We start from the raw sequence: 21186 nt of genomic DNA, 5'->3' as shown, positions 1-21186 counted from the left end.
GGCTAGTGCAAACATTAAGAATTGAAATTATTAATTAAATAAGGATAATATAGTAAATTCACACTTTTTCATATTTAAAAAAATTAAAATTAAAAGAAAAATCAGATAATGGCCTATTTTTGTGGAACACAACTACCCATTATTTTTTAAAATTTTTTTGGATCCAAGTCACAACATGATTCAATAATATCAACTACTTGTTGGAGTTTGATGAAATAGATGAAGAGATGAGGAAATGGCACCTTTTGTTGCGGGATTCCGACATCAAATCACTTGTTAAAATCTACCTTAAGGGTTAGGTCTAGTTATATCGTACTAACTGCATATTAAGATCGAAACTCTAATCATAAAACACTAGGTCAAGTTACGTGAGCATCCACGCCTAATCGAATCATATGGGCCCCAGAGTAGTCTCGTGGTTAGGGTTCGAGGCTTGAGAAAGGTTTGAGACTTGGATTTAGGGTTTGAACACTCAAATCCATTTTTGTAATACCAAAATAATTTTGTAACAATTGAAACTATTTAAAATATATATTGGGAAATTTTAAAAAAATAATTTAAGTCCACCAAATTATTTAAGATAAGTGAATATAATTAATTAGTATTTATTAAGTCATTTATGAAATAAAGAATAATTAATATAATTGAATAAGACTAAGATATTACTTAATTGCGAATATTAAACTAAACAAACTAATTTTGTATAAAATTAATAAAAACAAAGTCCACAAAATAATTTAAAATAATTAATTAGTATTTATTAAGTAATTTAAGAAATTGATGAAATATTTAAATACTAATTAAAGTAATTAAAAAGGCTAAGATATTACTTCTGTAAAAAAGAAAACCATTTTGTGCCGTACAGCCGTGCGGCTATACTTTTAAAAAATATATATATATTAAAACGTATAGCCGCGCGGCTATTCTCGTTAAATATGAATATTTTTAAAAGTATAACCGCATGGCTATACGGTTTAAATATTAATCTTTTTTAAAAGTACAAACGCGAGGCTATACTTTTAAAATATTAGAATATATTTAAAGAATATAGCCAGACGGCTATACTATTAAAATATTTGTATATACTCAAAAGTTATAGCCGTTCGGCTAGACGCTTTAAATATTATATTCGAATAGATTTAAAGAGTACAGCCAGCCGGCCATACCGTTGCATAAAAATTAATTAACTTGACTTAGCAATCATTTTGCATAAACATAGAGTACGGAAAAACAATATGTACATCTCAAATTAACGCCACTTTTGCATAAATATGTACATATATACACTTAGTGGAACATGATTTTCAAATTAATGCCACTTTTGCCATGCATTGGTCCGCACTTGATGCTTCAGATTTTCATTTCGTCATATTCGTTTTAACAATCAGGTACTTGTTCGTACCACTTTTACAAAAATCAAAGGAGATAGTATCGTATAGTAGTGTAGCTCGGAAGTCCGAGTGTCGTATCCACAGAGAGCAGTGTAAAGAAAATAACAGAGATAAAAAAGAACAAGTGTGATTGAGAGGTAGATTTATGCAAGATTTGATTTAGAGAAAATTTAATTGATTAAAACACTAAGGCATTGGGTTTCCACTTTTAACATAAACATGCAACTCTTAATATTTTGAAAATTTGTTCGTACCACTTTTACAAAAATCAAAGGAGATAGTATCGTATAGTAGTGTAGCTCGGAAGTCCGAGTGTCGTATCCACAGAGAGCAGTGTAAAGAAAATAACAGAGATAAAAAAGAACAAGTGTGATTGAGAGGTAGATTTATGCAAGATTTGATTTAGAGAAAATTTAATTGATTAAAACACTAAGGCATTGGGTTTCCACTTTTAACATAAACATGCAACTCTTAATAATTTGATCCACAAAATATTTTCCATTGTAGTTGTTCAAAAATAATTAAAGCTCTTTTTAATTTCCTTTAGAAGTATTCTAAGCATAACTTGTACCATTGGCAACAAACTATCAAAAAATAATCTTCATCAAAATTCTATTAATCTTTAGTAATTCTCTTCTCTTTTAAAAGCATGAAAGTTTTTACTACACTATGGGAAAAACATGATTGAACCCATGAAATAGATTATCAAACTTTCATCAATTAATTAAAAATAAAACTACAAATTCCATTTGAACAAATACTACAAATTCACATTAAAACTTAAGTTTGGATCAAACTAATAAAAATTACACACTTATATTAAAAGCTTTCTCCCTAGACCTAGCTAGGGAGTTAGTTCCCCATAATAAAATAAAACTAAAAATAGAATTTAAAACTTAGAAAGATGGAGGGAAAAGGGAAAAAGCTCAAGATTGTGGAGCTTGGTGTAGTTTTACAATGCCGTAGCTCCATCTATTTATAGGAGGATGGGAGCAATATTCATGAATTTAATATGTCTTCCACTTGCCATCAAACCAATTGCAAGTTGCTTCCTTTAATTAATTCATTGTGATGATGACTCCTTATCTAAATTCTTCAAAGCTTTCTTCCACTTGAACACTTTGTCATGCATTTCCATACTTTCCTTCTTCTCTTTGTCGGGTATCACTCTTGAATTTCTCCACACCACTCTCCACTTGCTTCTTTACTCCAAGCTTTTATCATTTCAAATAAGTACCCATCATTTTCAAATATATTCCTTAATCTTGGCCTACTTCCTTGACTTTGGTTTTCACAAAGATCTTTGAGTCTTCTTATCAATTGCTCCACTTGCTCATCTCTCGTATCTTCTCATAAAAACTGCAGCAACTTTCCTCAAATTGTAGCTAGATAACAACTCAAGCATCATCATTCTTCTTTGCATTCATTGGTTGCAAGTAGTCAATTTGAACTTCTCCTTCATTGTTTATTCATTCTTTCTTTATTTCTTCAATGATGGAAGCTTTGCATGCATGTCCTAGAGTATATTCATGCAATTGATTGCTTCTTCTTTTCATTTGTTTTATCTTCAATTGCATTTGCTGCTGCACAAGTTGTCTCGAGCAAATTTCCTTGGCTTTGGCTGCACATATTTCTTCTCATCCTTTACTTTCTTCTTGCAACACATTACTTACTTCTTTTCCTCAACATGCTATTGGTGGAAGACACTTAATATCTACAAACAACCACTCATTAAATATAAAAACAAAGATTGGAAAGAAACAATAAAAATACTTTAATAGATTTATATAAAACAAAAGAAAATACTAACAAATATAAATTTAAGGATAAAACTTGTATTAATTTTGTGCTCATCAAATACCCCCAAACCTATATTTTGCTAGTCCTCGAGCAAAAGAAAATAAAAACTAAGTATAAAAGAGAACTAAGCCACTTTCGCAGGGATCTCGATTGCATTTAGCATATGCAACAAGCCTTTAAACCCCTAAGTTACCCTAGTGGACGAGTATAGTCTCGTGAGGGCTTTCAGTGATGATACCCACAAACATCGAAATGAGAGTTTAAAAATTTATGCTACAACAAAATTTGAAAACAAATGCTTAACCATCATCAAAAGCTATCTGGATTGAAAATTCATGAACAATTTTTAAAAGAGCAAACATGCTTCAAATTAATCCCCACATAAAGTCTCGATCACTTATAATTATTTAGTAAATTTTTCATTTGTTTCCTTTGGTGTTTAAGTGAACCAACACATTTTAGAGACAAAAGTCAATTTCAATCACAGTAACCTCATTATTTCAATCATTATCAAAATTCAGTGCAAATAACTAACCAAGGCATATATATACAAATTATTATTATTATTATTATTATTATTTTTTTTAATAAATTGACTGTGCAATGTTTAGTCCCATTAAGCTTTCTAATTAACCCATGTAGCGAGATTTAGGCCAACGACTCTCAAACCAAAGGTTTTAAGGCATTAGGTGTAGAAACACCCCTAAGGGCTTATTAACTCGAGTTATAAAGGCTACAGAACTAAACTAGTCACAAAATGTATTTACCTCAAAACTTTACCGTTTGACGCGAACACTCGCTGCTGTTTAGGCAAGAGGCCCGGTTACTAAGTAAAACTCTGGATAAATTAACATCATTATTATTATTTTATTTATTTACTTATTTGTGTTTTTTTGTTTTTTGCGCCAAGGTCAATCAAGAGCAATGTCTTCTAACTCTACTTAAAACAACAAAGTTAACTATAATTGATCTTTTCTTTCATTCTCACAAAAGTGTTGATGTGCATGTGAGAGTTCAAAGTATAACTCATGAATTATCCACTAAATAGAAATAAGTGAAAAAAAACTAAAATTATGGGTTTAAAATTTAATCATATGTTTCCAATCGTAAAAATCATTCATGAGTGTTAAATCTGATTTGATGATAGTAAGCATAAAAATCTAGAGATAACACCAATTTTTTTTTTTTTAAATTTTTGGGAATAAAATAATAATAAAAACAAAACTACCCTAAAAATTTAAAAACAAAACTTCTAAACCTTACCCCCAAACCTAAATCAAACATTGTCCCCAATGTTGAAGAATGTAGGTATCAACAAAGTTATAACAAGAAATGAAATGGAGTAAAGTAATTTAAATAAAAAAAAAAGAATTAAAACTATAATTTAATTGCAAAAAAAAAAAAAAAAAAAAAAAAAAAAAACAAAGCAAAACAAAAATAACCAAATAAAACAGTAAACCCTAAAAACAGTCCTACGCAAACCGAAACCCAAAAGACGAAGAAGTCCAGCCCATTGGAACCTCCAAATCAATTGAGAACCCGATCCAAACGAAAGCCCAAATTTTTGTTTTTTTTTTTTTCGGAAAGAAAATAAATTAAGTTATAAAAGAAAAAGAAAAATAAACACATTTCCAAAATTTTAAAAATATATATATATATAGAAAAAAAACAAAAACTGGAAAGGGAAGGTCACGGATAAAAGAAGGAAGGGATGTGTCGGCGTGCAGAGACAGCGTTCAATATTTAAGCAGAAAACACGGAAAGTGAAAGTGAAAGTAAAAGTGAAAGTGAAAGTAAAAGTGAAAGTGAAGGTAAAAGAAAAAAAATTTTCTCCCCTCTAAAAACACGCGGCTGCAAAACGTTAGGGAATCCGAGAGAAACAAACGCAGAAGCCGAAGTCTATTTAACCCGTCTCTGTGGAGTTGAGCTTGCGTCTGTGTTTCATCCTGAAAACTCAGAGTAAAACATCAATAAGCAAGAAACACAAATCACAATGGCAACCTCACCCACTTCCCTCGATGATATGAATCTGGAGTTGGCCCTTGCGCCACCATTGGCTGAAGTAAGTGCTCCTCCGAACTCTGTTTTCCCAAACTCCACATATCATCATGGCTCGGCCTCAACCTTTGTTGAAGCAATACCGAACAGAGTAGTGCTGCCAGGAGGGATGACTGTTAGGAGACTCACACCGGCAGATCATCTGTACGTGGCACAGAGGTCAGACATGGCCGCGGTGGAGGAGTCTCATGATTTAACTGTTCTCCACGCAACCTCCTCCACAAATCTGGGCATAAGATTACTGGCGAGGACGCGAGAGTGCGCAGTTCTGACCGAGGAAGTAGCCTCTTTGAAGGCTCAGATGGCGGATTTGCAAAAGCGGCTCTACTGTGCCAACCAGCAAGTAGAAGCACTGTGGAAGAGAAACAATGATCATGCAGAGCTTTTGCAGATTCTACAAATAAGAGAAAATAGAGGCAATTAGTATGATGCCTCAGGTGGCTCAATATCTGGGAAGAAACATGTGATTTTTAAATATATGTATGCATTTTCACGTCTGTGTATGTAATCACATGTTTATGAAATGAATAAGTATTTGAGCCAAATTTCCGTGTGTGCAATCATGAATCGAAAACACTTCCCAAACCGAGCAACAAAATATATGTATAAACAAGTAAAATGAAGAAAGAATTACAATAATAAAAACAAAGAGAAACAAGAAATTCGGAATTTCCTTAGTTGGAGATCGGGTTCCGATCTGTTTATTTATTTATTTATTTATTTTTTATATGGTAAAATAGAAAGATAATACCTGGAAAATATGCGTGTCAATCCCTTTGGTATTTATCCCGTACAGAATGAAAGACAAAAATAATAAATAAATAAATTCCAAGCAAAAAGACCAAAATAAAATAAAACACACAAAAAGAAAACTGAAATCTATACAAACACAAAATAAACAGTCATAAAAAAAAATACAAAAATAACCACAAAAGGAAATAAGCAAAATTTTTATTTATTTATTTATTTATTTTTATTTTTGTTTTTTTACCGCCCACTCAATAAGAACTGGATATCACTGTGAGGGGTAAAGACCCCAAAAAGGACAAAAAGCAACAAAGCAATTTTTTTTTTTAAATTTAAAAAAAATACAAATATACAAGCAACTCACGGATGACTAGTTAAGGGCCTCAGAAAACACAGCCAGGGGATCCGGGAAGGTTGGAGGGGTCACAATGGTCCCGCTTAAAACCCAAACTTCTTAAACACCAAAGGTGTCGCCTATAGAACTCCTAGACACTGTATTGACGAAGACACTCTCTGGAGTTACCAAAAGTCAGCTCATATGAAAAATCTTTTTTTTTTTTTTTTTTTTTTTTGTGGGTAATTTCTACAGCTTATGAGTATCTAAAAAAACATAAATAGCACAAATAAATAATAAATACGAAACTAAAGATAGTCTGAGAATTCAATCCTGATAAACAGGATTCTCCAAGTGAATCGTGTCATCCTGCATAACAAAATTATCCAAAAATGGTTTAAGACGTTGACCATTAACTTTAAAAACATTACCATTTTTTGGATCCTCAATCTCCACTGCTCCAAAAGGAAAAACTCTTGTGACCACAAATGGACCTGTCCATCTGGAACGAAGTTTACCAGGAAAAATATGCAATCTCGAATTATATAAGAGAACTTTCTGTGATGGTTCAAAGTTTTTCCTCAAAATATTTCTATCATGAAAAACCTTCATTTTCTCTTTGTAAATTCGAGAGTTTTCGTAAGCATCATTCCTTAATTCTGCCAACTCATTCAACTGAAGCTTCCTATTTGAACTTGCATCATTTAAACCAAAATTAAACATTTTAATTGCCCAATATGCCTTATGTTCAAGTTCAACTGGTAAATGACAAGCCTTACCGTAGACAAGTCTGTAAGGTGACATCCCTAAGGGGGATTTGTATGCTGTACGGTATGCCCATAAAGCATCAGTTAATCTCAAAGACCAATCTTTACGGTTAGGACTCACAGTTTTTTCCAAAATTTGTTTTATCTCCCGATTAGCAAGTTCAACTTGACCGCTTGTTTGTGGGTGATATGGGGTAGCGACTTTATGAGTGACACCATATTTTTTCATTAAAGCCTCAAAAGGTTTATTACAAAAGTGTTTTCCCCCATCACTTATAATAGCTCGAGGTGTTCCAAATCTTGCGAAAATATTTTCTTTTAAAAACCGCAAAACAGTTTTATGATCATTATGTCGACAAGGAACAGCCTCTACCCATTTAGAAACATAATCAATACCGACCAAGATATAAAGATATCCAAAAGAAATAGGGAAAGGACCCATAAAATCAATGCCCCAACAATCAAATATTTCAATTACCAAAATTGGGTTCAAAGGCATCATGTTTCTACGGGTAATTGCCCCCAACTTTTGACAACGGTCACAAGTTCGACAAAAAGAATTAGTGTCTTTAAAAAGCGTAGGCCAATAAAATCCACACTGCAAAATTTTTGCAGCGGTTTTCTTTACAGAAAAATGACCGCCACATGCTTCATTATGACAAAAAGAAATTACTGCATGGATTTCATTATCAGGTACACACCTTCTAATGATCTGATCAGGGCAATATTTAAACAGATAAGGGTCATCCCAAAAGAAATTTCGAACCTCTGTAAGAAATTTCCTCTTGTCTTGAGCAGTCCAATCAGATGGAATTTTACCTGTAGCAAGAAAATTAACAATGTTAGCAAACCAAGGTAATTCTGAAATAGCAAATAATTGCTCATCTGGAAAAGAATCATTAATTGGCAATGTTTCAATGATATCCTCAAAACTCAATCTAGACAAATGATCTGCCACTACATTTTCTACTCCCTTTTTATCTTTGATTGTGATGTCAAATTCTTGAAGTAGTAGGATCCACCTAATCAGTCGAGCTTTAGCATCTTTTTTTTCAAAAAGGTATTTTAAAGCTGCATGGTCAGTGAAAATAACAATAGGTGATCCAACTATATAAGAACGAAACTTATCCAAAGCAAATACCACAGCAAGGAGTTCTTTTTCAGTTGTAGAATAATTCATCTGAGCACTGTTCAAGGTTCTGCTTGCATAATGTATGACATGTGGCTTCTTATCCTTTCTTTGCCCCAAAACAGCTCCAACCGCGTAATCACTAGCATCACACATAATTTCAAAAGGTAAAGTCCAGTCAGGTGGTTGCATAATTGGAGCAGATGTGAGCATTTTAATTAATTTCTCAAAAGCCTTTTGACATGAATCGGACCACTCAAATTTACAATCTTTTAATAGGAGATTACACAAGGGTCTAGATATTGCACTAAAATTCTGAATAAATCTCCTATAAAAACCAGCATGACCTAAAAATGATCTGACATCTTTAACAGTTTTTGGAACTGGCAATTTTGAAATCAATTCAATTTTAGCTTTATCCACTGCAATTCCTTTAGATGAAACAATATGACCAAGAACAATTCCAGAAGAAACCATAAAATGACACTTCTCCCAATTTAAAACAAAGTTTTTCTCTTGGCATCGAACCAATACTTTTTCCAAATTACTCAAGCAATTATCAAAAGAATCACCAAAAACAGATATATCATCCATGAAAACTTCAAGAAATTGCTCAACCATATCACTGAAAATACTGATCATGCATCTTTGAAAAGTAGCTGGAGCATTACATAATCCGAAAGGCATTCTACGAAAAGCAAAAGTACCAAAAGGACATGTAAAAGTAGTTTTTTCTTGATCTTCAATGGCAATTTCAATTTGATAATAACCTGAGTATCCATCTAAGAAGCAATAGAATTCATGACCGGCTACCCTTTCTAAGATTTGATCAATAAAAGGTAAAGGGAAATGGTCTTTTCTAGTTGCAGAATTCAGCTTTCTATAATCAATGCACATACGCCAACTTGAAACCACTCTAGTAGGTATCAATTCATTTTTATCATTTTCAACCACAGTTATGCCAGATTTCTTAGGTACAACTTGAGTAGGACTTACCCATTTACTATCAGAGATGGAATAAATAATACCTGCATCTATTAATTTTAACACCTCAGTTTTAACAACATCTTTCATGATTGGGTTTAACCTACGTTGTGCCTCCCTAGAAGACTTGGCTTCATCCTCTAAAAATATTTTATGAGTACAAACAAGAGGACTAATTCCCTTAATGTCAGCAAGAGTCCAACCAATGGCAGATCTGTGAGAATTCAACACATTAAGTAACTTACCTTCTTGCAAAGAGTCAAGTTCAGAAGATATTACCACTGGAAAAGTGTTGTTGGACCCCAAGAAGGCATGTTTAAGTCCCATGGGTAAAGGCTTCAATTCTAGATTAGGAACTTCCACATTTGATGGCAATGTCTTTTCCTTTCGAGGTGGAAGCTTCTCAAACCTTGGAGTCCATTTATCAGCCTGTAAGGAATTAAACAACGAATTAAGATAAGCAATTTCTGGCTCCTCAAGTAATTCGGATTCTTTAGAATTCAATAAAAGAGTCTCAAAAGGTTCAGAAATACTAGTCTTCTCAAATTGATCCTGTACAAGAACTTCAATCAAGTTCACCACTCCACATTCATCATCTTCATAAGGTTTCCTGAAAACATTAAAAATGTTAATTTTCAATGTCATGTTACCAAAACTGAGTTTCATTATCCCACTCCTACAACTGATGTGTGCATCACATGTAGCAAGGAAGGGACGTCCTAAAATGACAGGAATTTCATTTTCAGAATGCAAAACAGGTTGTGTATCCAAAACAACAAAGTCAACAGGGTAGTAAAATTTGTCCACTTGGACCAATACATCCTCAATTACCCCTCTCGGCACTCGTACAGAACGATCAGCAAGTTGCAACTTCATTGTTGTGGGCTTCAATTCACCAAGACCTAACTGCAAATACACTGAATATGGCAACAAATTTACACTAGCCCCCAAATCAAGCAAAGCACAATTGATGTAATTTTTTCCAATTACACATGAAAGAGTGGGACTTCCTGGATCTTTGTATTTAGGAGGGACCTTATGTTGCAACAATGCACTCACATGTTCAGTCAAAAATGCAGTTTTCTTCACCTGATGCTTTCTTTTAAATGTGCACAGATCTTTTAAAAATTTAGCATAAGAAGGAATCTGTTTAATAGCATCTAACAGAGGAATATTAACTTTGACTTCTTTAAAAACATCCAAAATTTCATGATTTTGATTCAATTTCTTTGGAGGATTTAAAGCTTGGGGAAAAGGAGCAGGAAAATTATTTTCATTTAATTCACTCAATTTGGACTTGTTTAGTTCATCATTATTCTTAGATTTTTCAACTTCCTTTGGTGAAGGTGTTGTATCAATTATTTTACCACTTCTAAGAGCAATGACAGACTTAGCATGTTCAATTGAGGTTTCACACAAACTAACATTCTTTGGATTTGGTTGAGTTTGAGAAGGAAATTTCCCTTTTTCATTTATTGCAAAAGAATTTGTCAATTTAGAAATTTGGCTTTTAATTTCTTTATTTTCTTCAACCATTTGACCAAACAAGGTATCATACCTTTGATTTTGCTTCTGTTGTTCTTGCATAAATGCTTGAAGAGTATCGCTCAAAGATGGTCTAGCATTAAATGTATTAGTTGCAGGAAATTGATGATTGAAAGAATTTCTCTCACTTACCTGAGGTTGTGAATCATTGCTCCAACGAAAATTTGGATGATTCCTTGTCGCTGGATTGTAAGTGTTGGAAAAAGGAGAATATTGTTGTTTGAAGTTTCCAACAGCAGCACAACGCTCCTCATAAGCTCCTTTCATTTCCTGAAAAATTGGGCAATTTTTAACAGTATGACCAATCTCATAACAAGAATCACATACTTGATTAACATCAGCTTGAAAAACAGGTTGAGGCAAATTTGATTTTTCCGTTTTCAAAGCAGCTATCTCTTTAGTCAAAACCTCAAATTTTAATTTCCAATCATCTTCTTCTTTTAATTGATAAATTCCTTTATTAGTAGAAGATGTGGCAATTCTTGACCGATCAGTGGTCTCAACTGGACTGGGGACAGTCCATTGATGAGCTTTTTCAGCAATTTCATCCAAAAATTCTAGGGCATCATCAGGGTCTTTTTGCATAAAATTTCCATTACACATTGACTCAACAAATTGGCGATCACGAGGGAGAAGTCCCTCATAGTTATAACTAGCAAGACGCCAATTTTCAAAACCATGGTGTGGGCACAAATTCAAAAGCTCTTTAAATTTTTCCCAAGTTTGATACAAAGTTTCATTTTCCTTTTGAGAGAAATTTGAGATTCTTTTCTTAAGAGAAATCGTCTTGTGATTAGGAAAATACTTGTTAAAAAAATGCTTGAGTCATTTCCCCCCAAGAACCTATGGATCTAGCCCTTAATGAATACAACCAACTTTTAGCCTTTTCTTTTAAGGAAAAAGGAAAAAATTTCAACCTTATGAAATTAAGCCTATCAAGTTGAACATTGTAAAAAGTGCCAATAGCCTCTTCAAATTCCCTAACATGCACATAAGGATTTTCACTTTCCATGCCATGAAAAATGGGAAGCAGTTGAATCATTCCAGGTTTGAAATCATAATTTGGCATGTTAGGTGGAAACATGATGCATGACGGATTTGGTGCACGAATAGGATGCAAAAATGTCTCTAAAGTTCTAGGTGCAACTACTTCTCTCATTTCATTATTCTCAATCTCATTATTTTCAATATGAGCATTAATTTCTTGTTCATTATTCGGAATTTCTTGTTCATCATTCACAATTGCTGCCATGCTTTCAGATTTGTTGGAAATTTCAGTTGAAGAAGTTGAAGCAGAATGTTCTAAATTAACAGTTTCAGACTTTTTGACAAACCTTCCTAGATGATCTCTAGGTCGCATAAAGAAAATAAATAAATAAACAAAAAATACAAATACAAATATATATTAACAATGAGATAAGTTTGGAAAGAGTGTACCAGATGTGAAGAATTTCACATAACCAGCAAACCTTTGACCAAGGGGATCTCTGCACTCTTTGACAAGCTACTTCCCCGGCAACGGCGCCAATTTGTTCGTACCACTTTTACAAAAATCAAAGGAGATAGTATCGTATAGTAGTGTAGCTCGGAAGTCCGAGTGTCGTATCCACAGAGAGCAGTGTAAAGAAAATAACAGAGATAAAAAAGAACAAGTGTGATTGAGAGGTAGATTTATGCAAGATTTGATTTAGAGAAAATTTAATTGATTAAAACACTAAGGCATTGGGTTTCCACTTTTAACATAAACATGCAACTCTTAATAATTTGATCCACAAAATATTTTCCATTGTAGTTGTTCAAAAATAATTAAAGCTCTTTTTAATTTCCTTTAGAAGTATTCTAAGCATAACTTGTACCATTGGCAACAAACTATCAAAAAATAATCTTCATCAAAATTTTATTAATCTTTAGTAATTCTCTTCTCTTTTAAAAGCATGAAAGTTTTTACTACACTATGGGAAAAACATGATTGAACCCATGAAATAGATTATCAAACTTTCATCAATTAATTAAAAATAAAACTACAAATTCCATTTGAACAAATACTACAAATTCACATTAAAACTTAAGTTTGGATCAAACTAATAAAAATTACACACTTATATTAAAAGCTTTCTCCCTAGCCCTAGCTAGGGAGTTAGTTCCCCATAATAAAATAAAACTAAAAACAGAATTTAAAACTTAGAAAGATGGAGGGAAAAGGGAAAAAGCTCAAGATTGTGGAGCTTGGTGTAGTTTTACAATGCCGTAGCTCCATCTATTTATAGGAGGATGGGAGCAATATTCATGAATTTAATATGTCTTCCACTTGCCATCAAACCAATTGCCAAGTTGCTTCCTTTAATTAATTCATTGTGATGATGACTCCTTATCTAAATTCTTCAAAGCTTTCTTCCACTTGAACACTTTGTCATGCATTTCCATACTTTCCTTCTTCTCTTTGTCGGGTATCACTCTTGAATTTCTCCACACCACTCTCCACTTGCTTCTTTACTCCAAGCTTTTATCATTTCAAATAAGTACCCATCATTTCCAAATATATTCCTTAATCTTGGCCTACTTCCTTGACTTTGGTTTTCACAAAGATCTTTGAGTCTTCTTATCAATTGCTCCACTTGCTCATCTCTCGTATCTTCTCATAAAAACTGCAGCAACTTTCCTCAAATTGTAGCTAGATAACAACTCAAGCATCATCATTCTTCTTTGCATTCATTGGTTGCAAGTAGTCAATTTGAACTTCTCCTTCATTGTTTATTCATTCTTTCTTTATTTCTTCAATGATGGAAGCTTTGCATGCATGTCCTAGAGTATATTCATGCAATTGATTGCTTCTTCTTTTCATTTGTTTTATCTTCAATTGCATTTGCTGCTGCACAAGTTGTCTCGAGCAAATTTCCTTGGCTTTGGCTGCACATATTTCTTCTCATCCTTTACTTTCTTCTTGCAACACATTACTTACTTCTTTTCCTCAACATGCTATTGGTGGAAGACACTTAATATCTACAAACAACCACTCATTAAATATAAAAACAAAGATTGGAAAGAAACAATAAAAATACTTTAATAGATTTATATAAAACAAAAGAAAATACTAACAAATATAAATTTAAGGATAAAACTTGTATTAATTTTGTGCTCATCAGTACTCATATTTGAATATAGGAAATTGGGATATGTTACCTTAATCTTATCTTTGAGCTTTTTCACATAAATATGAGTATGATGTTTGTAGAACTGTAATTAGAAAATGCAATTTGATTTATATTTGAAGTTTGAAAATAATTGAAATTAATGTATAGTCATATGAAATGAAGATCCTGAGGAGGGTACCTGATTTAAGAAAACTTTATGGTTAAGATTAATCCTCTGCACATTTTCATATTATTAATTAGACAATCAATGCAAAAAGATATAGATAGGGTGTTGTTTAACGATCACTAAAAATAACTAAGTACACTTTATGATCTAAATACACCCTAATATTTAAATCAAAATGTAAAATTAACTAAGTACACCCTATTATACACCCTAAAACACTCTATCACACAAGTTGTTGGATATGATTTTGATCAACATAGGTATGATTTGACAAGTTTACCTGCCTTTATGACAACTTCAACATTCTCCATCTTCTCTTTCAAAATCCACAGAAAAACCACAACGCTTCTCAAAACCCATATATATTAAAGAGATATCAAAGAAGTGTTTTAGGTGAAGGAAAGGGGTTTTTTTTGTTGATCAAAATCATATCATAGTTTATTAATTTATTAATTTATATGCGATTAATTAGCATGGGAGGTTGCAGACCATTGGGTTTCTTGATAAGTTTGCCTTTTGCTTTGGTTGCAATGTTCTTGGTGTTGTCATCTGGGTTCTTGGGTGAGTTTTCATACACATTCCCCTTGATTTTATATTTTATATTTGTAAAATATTTTACTTTAAAAAAACCAAATTATTTACTGAAAATTCGGAAATATGGCTTATAGATATGTTTTTGGAAGTAGGGTTTTTCGCTTAGGTTTGATTATGGTTGAATATATTTAGTAGAGTTATCTGGTTAAAATTACATTTGTTTTATAATTCAATATATCATTTTTGGTCATTTTATATTAGAATAAATTAGTAATTCAATAAATAGTTTGGTAGTAGGGAACACTCAGTTAATTTTAGGGTTCATTTAATAGCATCCTTATTTTAACAGCTCTTTTTTTTTTTTTTCTTCAACCCGTCATTCTTCTTATTTCTTTTTTTTTTAATTTATCATTATTTAATTTGCTATCTCATTCTTTTTCTTTTTCATATTCTATTTTAATTCAGTGTTGTTTTATAATTTTACCCCTTTTAATTAAAATATTGTGTGTTTTATTTTTCTAGTTTACTTTTAAGGATATTACGAGGGTTTTTGAATGTTTCACTTTTAACGCTTTCTATCTATATATATAGATAAATTATATTTAAATTATTATTTACTTAATAAATAAATAATATTTAAATATTTCATAAATTACTTAAAAGTCTTTTTATACTAAACTCTTTTATCCCTAAATAGTGTTTTAAAATCCAATTTAACCCTATCGGATCAAAACCCGTTAACATAGTTACCGTGGCAAAATTTTCCCGGGAACCAAACAGTTCATTTCATTCTTCTCCTTCACCACCACTACCCCAACCAGTACAGACGGCGATGGATCCACCTAACGAATTCCCTGATGATTTTTCTTCGTTCCCTCCAATCCCGTTCGCCCTCTTTGTTCCCCCAGAAAACCCTAACCCCAATTCAAACGCAGCGCCAATTCCAAATACAGTCGAAAACCCTAGCTCAGCTCACCTTCTTTCCTTCTCGGTCCCCAAGAAACGAAGACGAGGCAGGCCTCATAGGGTTCCGACGTCGTTTCAGTTACCTCCAATTCCCAACGGCGTTTTCAACAGTAATAACAACGGTCTTGCTTCTTTTTCCAGTTCAATTTCAGCTCATTCCTCTAGAAATAATGTAGAAATCCCTGGTTCTTCGGCAAGAACCATGCCTGATATGTCCGACGAGATCATCGTGATCAATAAGGAGTCCACGGCGGAGGCGCTGATCGCGCTGTCGGCGGGTTTTCCTGCTGATTCGCTCACCGAGGAGGAAATCGATTTCGGGGTAATTCGAGTTATTGGGGGCATAGAGCAAGTCAATTACATTCTCATTAGGAACCACATAATTGCTAAATGGCGTGAAAATGTGTCGAATTGGGTCACAAAAGATATATTTATTGATTCTATACCTAAACATTGTCATTCCCTGTTGAATTCTACTTATAAATATCTGGTTTCGCATGGTTATATTAACTTTGGGGTTGCTCCGGCTATCAAAGAGAAGATTCCGGCTGAACCCAGTAAACCACATGTGATTGTGATTGGTGCTGGGCTTGCTGGCCTGGCTGCTGCCAGGCAAATGATGCGTTTTGGGTTTAAAGTGACTGTTTTGGAGGGTAGGAAGCGAGCGGGCGGGCGGGTTTATACAAAGAAAATGGAGGGAGGAATTAGGGTATGTGCAGCGGCGGATTTAGGGGGGAGTGTTTTGACTGGTACATTAGGGAACCCACTTGGCATTGTTGCACGCCAATTGGGTTATGTGCTTCATAAAGTGAGGGATAAGTGCCCACTTTATAGTTTTGATGGGAAGCCTGTAGATCCTGATATGGATATGAAGGTGGAAACTGCTTTTAACCAGCTTCTAGATAAGGCAAGTAGGCTTAGGCAGTTAATGGGAGGTGTTTCAGTTGATGTGTCTCTTGGTGCAGCATTGGAAACGTTCTGGCAGGTTTACGGGGATGCTGTGAATGCTGAGGAGATGAACTTGTTTAATTGGCATCTTGCAAATTTGGAATATGCAAATGCAGGTTTAATATCAAATCTTTCACTTGCATTTTGGGACCAAGATGATCCGTATGATATGGGAGGGGACCATTGCTTCTTGCCTGGAGGTAATGGAAGGCTGGTGCAGGCTTTGGCAGAGAATGTACCGATCTTATATGAGAAAATTGTGCACACCATTAGGTATGGTAGTGATGGAGTGCAGGTTATTACTGGCAGCCAGGTTTTTGAGGGTGATATGGCATTGTGCACTGTTCCACTTGGGGTTTTGAAGAGTGGGTCCATCAAGTTTATTCCAGAGTTGCCTCAGAGAAAGCTTGATGGAATAAAGAGGTTGGGGTTCGGACTGTTGAATAAGGTTGCAATGCTTTTTCCTCATGTGTTCTGGGGCACAGATCTTGATACCTTTGGCCACCTTTCTGATGATTCAACCCGTCGAGGGGAGTTCTTCCTGTTTTACAGCTATGCAACAGTTGCTGGCGGTCCCCTTTTGATTGCTTTAGTAGCAGGTGAAGCTGCACATAAGTTTGAGAGCATGCCCCCTACGGATGCTGTGACCCGGGTTATTCAGATTCTCAAGGGTAATCCATTCATGTTGCTTTAATTTTTTTTTTTCATAAATGAAAGCTGTTTTCCCCACATATATGAAGTTCCGCAAATTCACAAGTTTTCATAACAGTTACTCAGTTATGGTATATCAATGCAGGTATATATGAACCACAAGGAATTAGCGTCCCAGAGCCCATCCAAACAGTCTGTACCAGATGGGGAAGCGACCCCTTCAGCCTAGGTTCTTACTCTAATGTGGCAGTAGGGGCGTCAGGAGATGATTATGATATTTTAGCAGAAAGTGTAGGAGATGGACGGCTTTTCTTTGCAGGTGAGGCTACCAATCGGAGATATCCTGCAACCATGCATGGTGCTTTTCTTAGTGGGCTCAGAGAAGCTGCAAATATGGCTCACTATGCTAACGCTCGTGCCCTGAGGATAAAAATTAACAGGAACCCATCAAAGAACGCCCATTCTTGTGCTTCCCTTCTTGCGGATTTATTTAGGGAGCCTGATTTAGAATTTGGGAGTTTTTCTGTTATCTTTTGTCGAAGGAATGCTGATCCTAAGTCGACGGCAATTTTAAGAGTGACATTTAATGAGCCTCGAAAGAAGAGTCATGACAGTGCAAAACCTGATCAACAGCATTCAAATAAGTTACTTTTTCAGCAGCTTCAGTCACATTTTAATCAGCAGCAGCAACTTCATGTTTACACTTTGTTATCTAGGCAGCAGGTTCTTGACCTCAGAGAGGTGCGAGGAGGTGATGAGATGAGGTTGAATTACCTCTGTGAAAAGCTGGGAGTGAAGCTGGTGGGGAGAAAAGGATTGGGGCCTACTGCTGATTCAGTAATTGCCTTAATAAAAGCTGAAAGGGGCATTCGTAAACCAGCTTCGACTTCATTGGCTTTAAAGTCTGGTGAGTGGTTAACGCTGATTTTTATCAATATATTTTCGGGCAAAATATGAGAGTTGGTAAATAACAATTAAAGTGGTTTTTGAAGGGACATCAAAGCTGAAAGCTGGCACTTTGAAACGAAAACTGGTCAGGTAGAAGCTTTGAATATTCTGTTACTAGGATAATTCATTTCTCACTTTTTTCTCCCATGAGAAATATATCTCTGTTACAAAGTCAGTTAAATTATTATTTATACTGTGGTTATTTTCCTTAATTTCCCAGAAAGGCTAAAATAATGCGCCATGGCAATGGGTCTGCACCTTCTGCTAATTCAAACTCGGTGAATGATAAAGTGTCAGACGAAACTAAGACCACAAGTCAAGCACCCTCTAATACACTTGGTTCAGGTAAATTTGAGGGTTTTCTTACAAATTTGTGTCACTCAATGCATATTAAGAAAATTAGTGGGACATAATCCCTCCCCCTCTCTTCCCTTTTTTAGCAGAGCATGCAACAAAGTCCTAGGTTGCCTTTTCCTCCCTCTTCCCTAAATCTTCGAGTTTACCTTTTTCTTTTTGTTAAGTTTTTTTCTTTACTTTTTCATAGTACAGTGCAGTTAAACTTATAGGCATATGTATTGCCAACTGTGGTAATGCCTGTATCTTTCTTTTTCTTCTGCATTTGTTAATATACATTTTTCCAATAAACATTGTTTTCTGTATTTTGTTAGGGCAAAATCATTCCGATGTGTTGAAGAATGAATAGATGACCTCTTCTGATGAGAGGTGAGATATCATTAACTTTTCTTTACCTTGAAAGTGGTTCCACTCAGTGAGCATTATTTACTTTTTGTAGCGTTGAGATCCATATCCTTTGGCTTAGGGGAGTCGGCCTTTGTGGTGCATGCTTTTCCCAATTTATGGGACTGTTCTATTCACCTTTGAGTCTGCGTACAAGTGGCCACCATGACGACTTTACAAGTTTCTGCTACCAAAGACTTGTGAAAGCTATTTTCGGCTCAGCATGTTCTTTGGCTGAATAACCACCAGCATGCTCAATTGTAGAAGAAAATGGTGCCACTTGCTCTCGTCTTCTTGGGCCAATGATAAATGCTGCAACCAATTGAACATTGAGCAAGAGCAACTCCAAGCCATCTTTCAAGAAGCCTGAATTAAACGGAGATGACAATCGTGGCAACATGTTTGGCCTAGCATTTAAACATGAAACTCATGAACCATGCCACAATTATACCTACTGTCCAGGACAATTGTTACCAAGCTGATTGTGGTGAGCCCTTGGTCGAGGCTTCTATGACGAGACCCCAGTGATTGTTGAGTGGTGGAATGATATCAGGGTTGTAATCTTTCCACGTCCACAACTTGTTGAGTTAATGCGTGTTAAGGAAGCAATCTCTGCGGATTTGCAGTGTTGATTTTTATTTTTATTTTCTAACAAAATTACAAAATAAAGCAAACCAATTGAGTAAGCATGATAATGATTTTCCTTGTACAATAATGATAAGATTATATGGTAAGATGCAAAAATGCTTTACTTCTATAGCAATCGATTGATTGGTTAGTAATTGGATGCAAACCAGTGCTGCCTGGAACTCTTTATTTATGAAACGTTGTTTTGAGAATATTCTGTATTAATGTTTCCTTGCAGACAGTAGACATGCACCCCATCATGTTGCAAGTCTTACTAATAACCAGAAAAAGATTTCAATAATGCTAGAGGAACCAACTTTTGAATTTTGTGTGTATTATTGGAAATTTTGTAAAAACAAGTGTGTTAAACGTGAAAATTCTAAATTCTTCATACGGGTAATAACTATGGAAAAGTAAAAACTCAAAAGGGGACAATAGAGACTTGGGTAATGGCCTAATAGTATTGGATAATGCTCCAAACTACCCTTATCGATAAACAAAAATCGGGGAAAAAGAACTATAAAAAAAGATCAGTGTCTATGTTAAGCGTACAGCCATGCGGCTATACTATTTATAAAAAAGAATTAAAAAAGGACCCCAGTAAAGCCGGGCGACTTTACTCTTTTTTAATTAAAAAAAATGCCAGCGTATAGCCGTGCGGCTATACGATTTACTTAAAAAAAAAGAAAAAGAAAAAGGGGGAACCGCCTAGCGCCCAGCGCCCCTTTTTTTTTTTTTGGAAAGGAGTATAGCCGAACGGCTATACCCTATAAATAGAATATTTTAAATTTACAGCCGTGCGGCTAGTCTCTATAAATAGAATTTTTTAAAACGTATAGCCGTTCGGCGATACCAATTGAATGGCATAATCTGAATCTCTCTTTTGTAATTACTTTAATTAGTAGATATGTTTTAATTACTCTTTACTTAATGAATAATTAGTATTTAAATTTTATAATAATTTTTTTTATTCAATAATATGTGAGTATTTTTTGTATAATACGTGAATTTTGTGTGTATTCTTGAAAATTTTGTAAAAAATAAGTATATTAAACATGAAAAATACATACGCATGTGTACAATAGGAGTATTTAAAGTGAAAATGCTAAATTATTTATACGGGTAATAACTCTAGAAAAATAAAAACAAACATTGCGGAAAAACAATGATAAAAAAAGAAAAAAGAACAGTGTCTATGTAAAGCGTATGGCCGGGCGGCTATACTATTTATAAAATAATTAAAAAAAAAGGACCCAGTAAAACCGGATGGCATTACTCTTTTTTTTATTAAAAAAATCCAGAGTTAAGCCGCCCGGCTATACTATTTTAAAAAAAGGATGACAATGCTGCAGTTGTTATTGATCAAGAAGGAAATCCTAAAGGAACCCGAATTTTTGGCGCGATCGCCGGGGAATTAAGACAGTTAAATTTCACTAAAATAGTTTCATTAGCACCCGAAGTATTATAAGGGAAGGCCATAATATAGTTATAGTACCTAGCGATTCGATGCCACATGTCAATAAAAGTATAGCCGCTCGGCTATACGTTTTTTAATCATAAAAAACCGTACTATAGCGGGCCGGCGATACCCATTTTTTAAAAAATATTCACAAGTATAGCCGCGAGGCTATACAATTTATTAAAAAAACAAAGAAAGGACCTGCCTAGCAATTTGTTGCCACGTGTCAATAAAGTATAGCC

At 34.3% G+C, this 21186-nt stretch overlaps 2 protein-coding genes and 1 non-coding gene across 4 annotated transcripts; 2 read left to right on the top strand and 1 right to left on the bottom strand.

Moving 5' to 3' along the window:
* Positions 1-5374: 5374 nt before the first annotated feature.
* LOC148296962 (uncharacterized) lies at positions 5375-14384 on the bottom strand. Its single transcript, XM_088248683.1, has 5 exons — positions 14354-14384; positions 9456-10454; positions 7781-7916; positions 6998-7168; positions 5375-5576 (listed from the first exon to the last, which is right to left on the bottom strand). Exons 1-5 carry the CDS (start codon positions 14382-14384, stop codon positions 5375-5377), a joined length of 1539 nt encoding a protein of 512 aa, XP_088104809.1.
* Positions 11429-11535, top strand: LOC148296963 (small nucleolar RNA R71). Its single transcript, XR_015834216.1, has one exon. It is a non-coding gene; the product is annotated as a small nucleolar RNA R71 (small nucleolar RNA).
* Positions 14385-15338: 954 nt separating the features above from the next.
* FLD (protein FLOWERING locus D-like protein) lies at positions 15339-19553 on the top strand. Of its 2 annotated transcripts, none has more exons than XM_021968664.2 (6): positions 15339-17192; positions 17318-18079; positions 18165-18210; positions 18341-18465; positions 18789-18843; positions 18941-19553. In XM_021968664.2, exons 1-5 carry the CDS (start codon positions 15440-15442, stop codon positions 18821-18823), a joined length of 2721 nt encoding a protein of 906 aa, XP_021824356.1. In that variant the 5' UTR covers positions 15339-15439; the 3' UTR covers positions 18824-18843; positions 18941-19553. The 2 variants fall into 2 exon arrangements, with proteins under 2 accessions (XP_021824356.1, XP_021824355.1); XM_021968663.2 differs by having other exon boundaries at positions 18914-19553.
* Positions 19554-21186: the final 1633 nt, after the last annotated feature.

Source organism: Prunus avium, chromosome 2 (genome assembly GCF_965620075.1).
Source record: "Prunus avium chromosome 2, drPruAviu1.hap1.1, whole genome shotgun sequence".
NCBI classification, from domain to species: domain Eukaryota; kingdom Viridiplantae; phylum Streptophyta; class Magnoliopsida; order Rosales; family Rosaceae; genus Prunus; species Prunus avium.
Note: the sequence above shows the minus strand (reverse complement) of the source record. Positions and strands in the feature narration are given on the sequence as shown.

Bases quoted from the DNA above. Each gene is read 5' to 3' on its own strand.
- FLD (XM_021968664.2), top strand. From the start codon at position 15,440: ATGGATCCACCTAACGAATTCCCTGATGATTTTTCTTCGTTCCCTCCA. The intron at 17,193-17,317 runs GTAATCCATTCA...ATATCAATGCAG, and splicing joins GGTTATTCAGATTCTCAAGG to GTATATATGAACCACAAGGA. The intron at 18,466-18,788 runs GTAAATTTGAGG...GTATTTTGTTAG, and splicing joins CTCTAATACACTTGGTTCAG to GGCAAAATCATTCCGATGTG.
- LOC148296962 (XM_088248683.1), bottom strand. From the start codon at position 14,384: ATGGAGAATGTTGAAGTTGTCATAAAGGCAG. The intron at 10,455-14,353 runs GTAAACTTGTCA...CTTTTCCCCAAG, and splicing joins TGAAGTTGTCATAAAGGCAG to CTTTAAATCCTCCAAAGAAA. The intron at 7,917-9,455 runs GTAAGTTACTTA...TTCTTGCTACAG, and splicing joins ACTTGACTCTTTGCAAGAAG to GTAAAATTCCATCTGATTGG.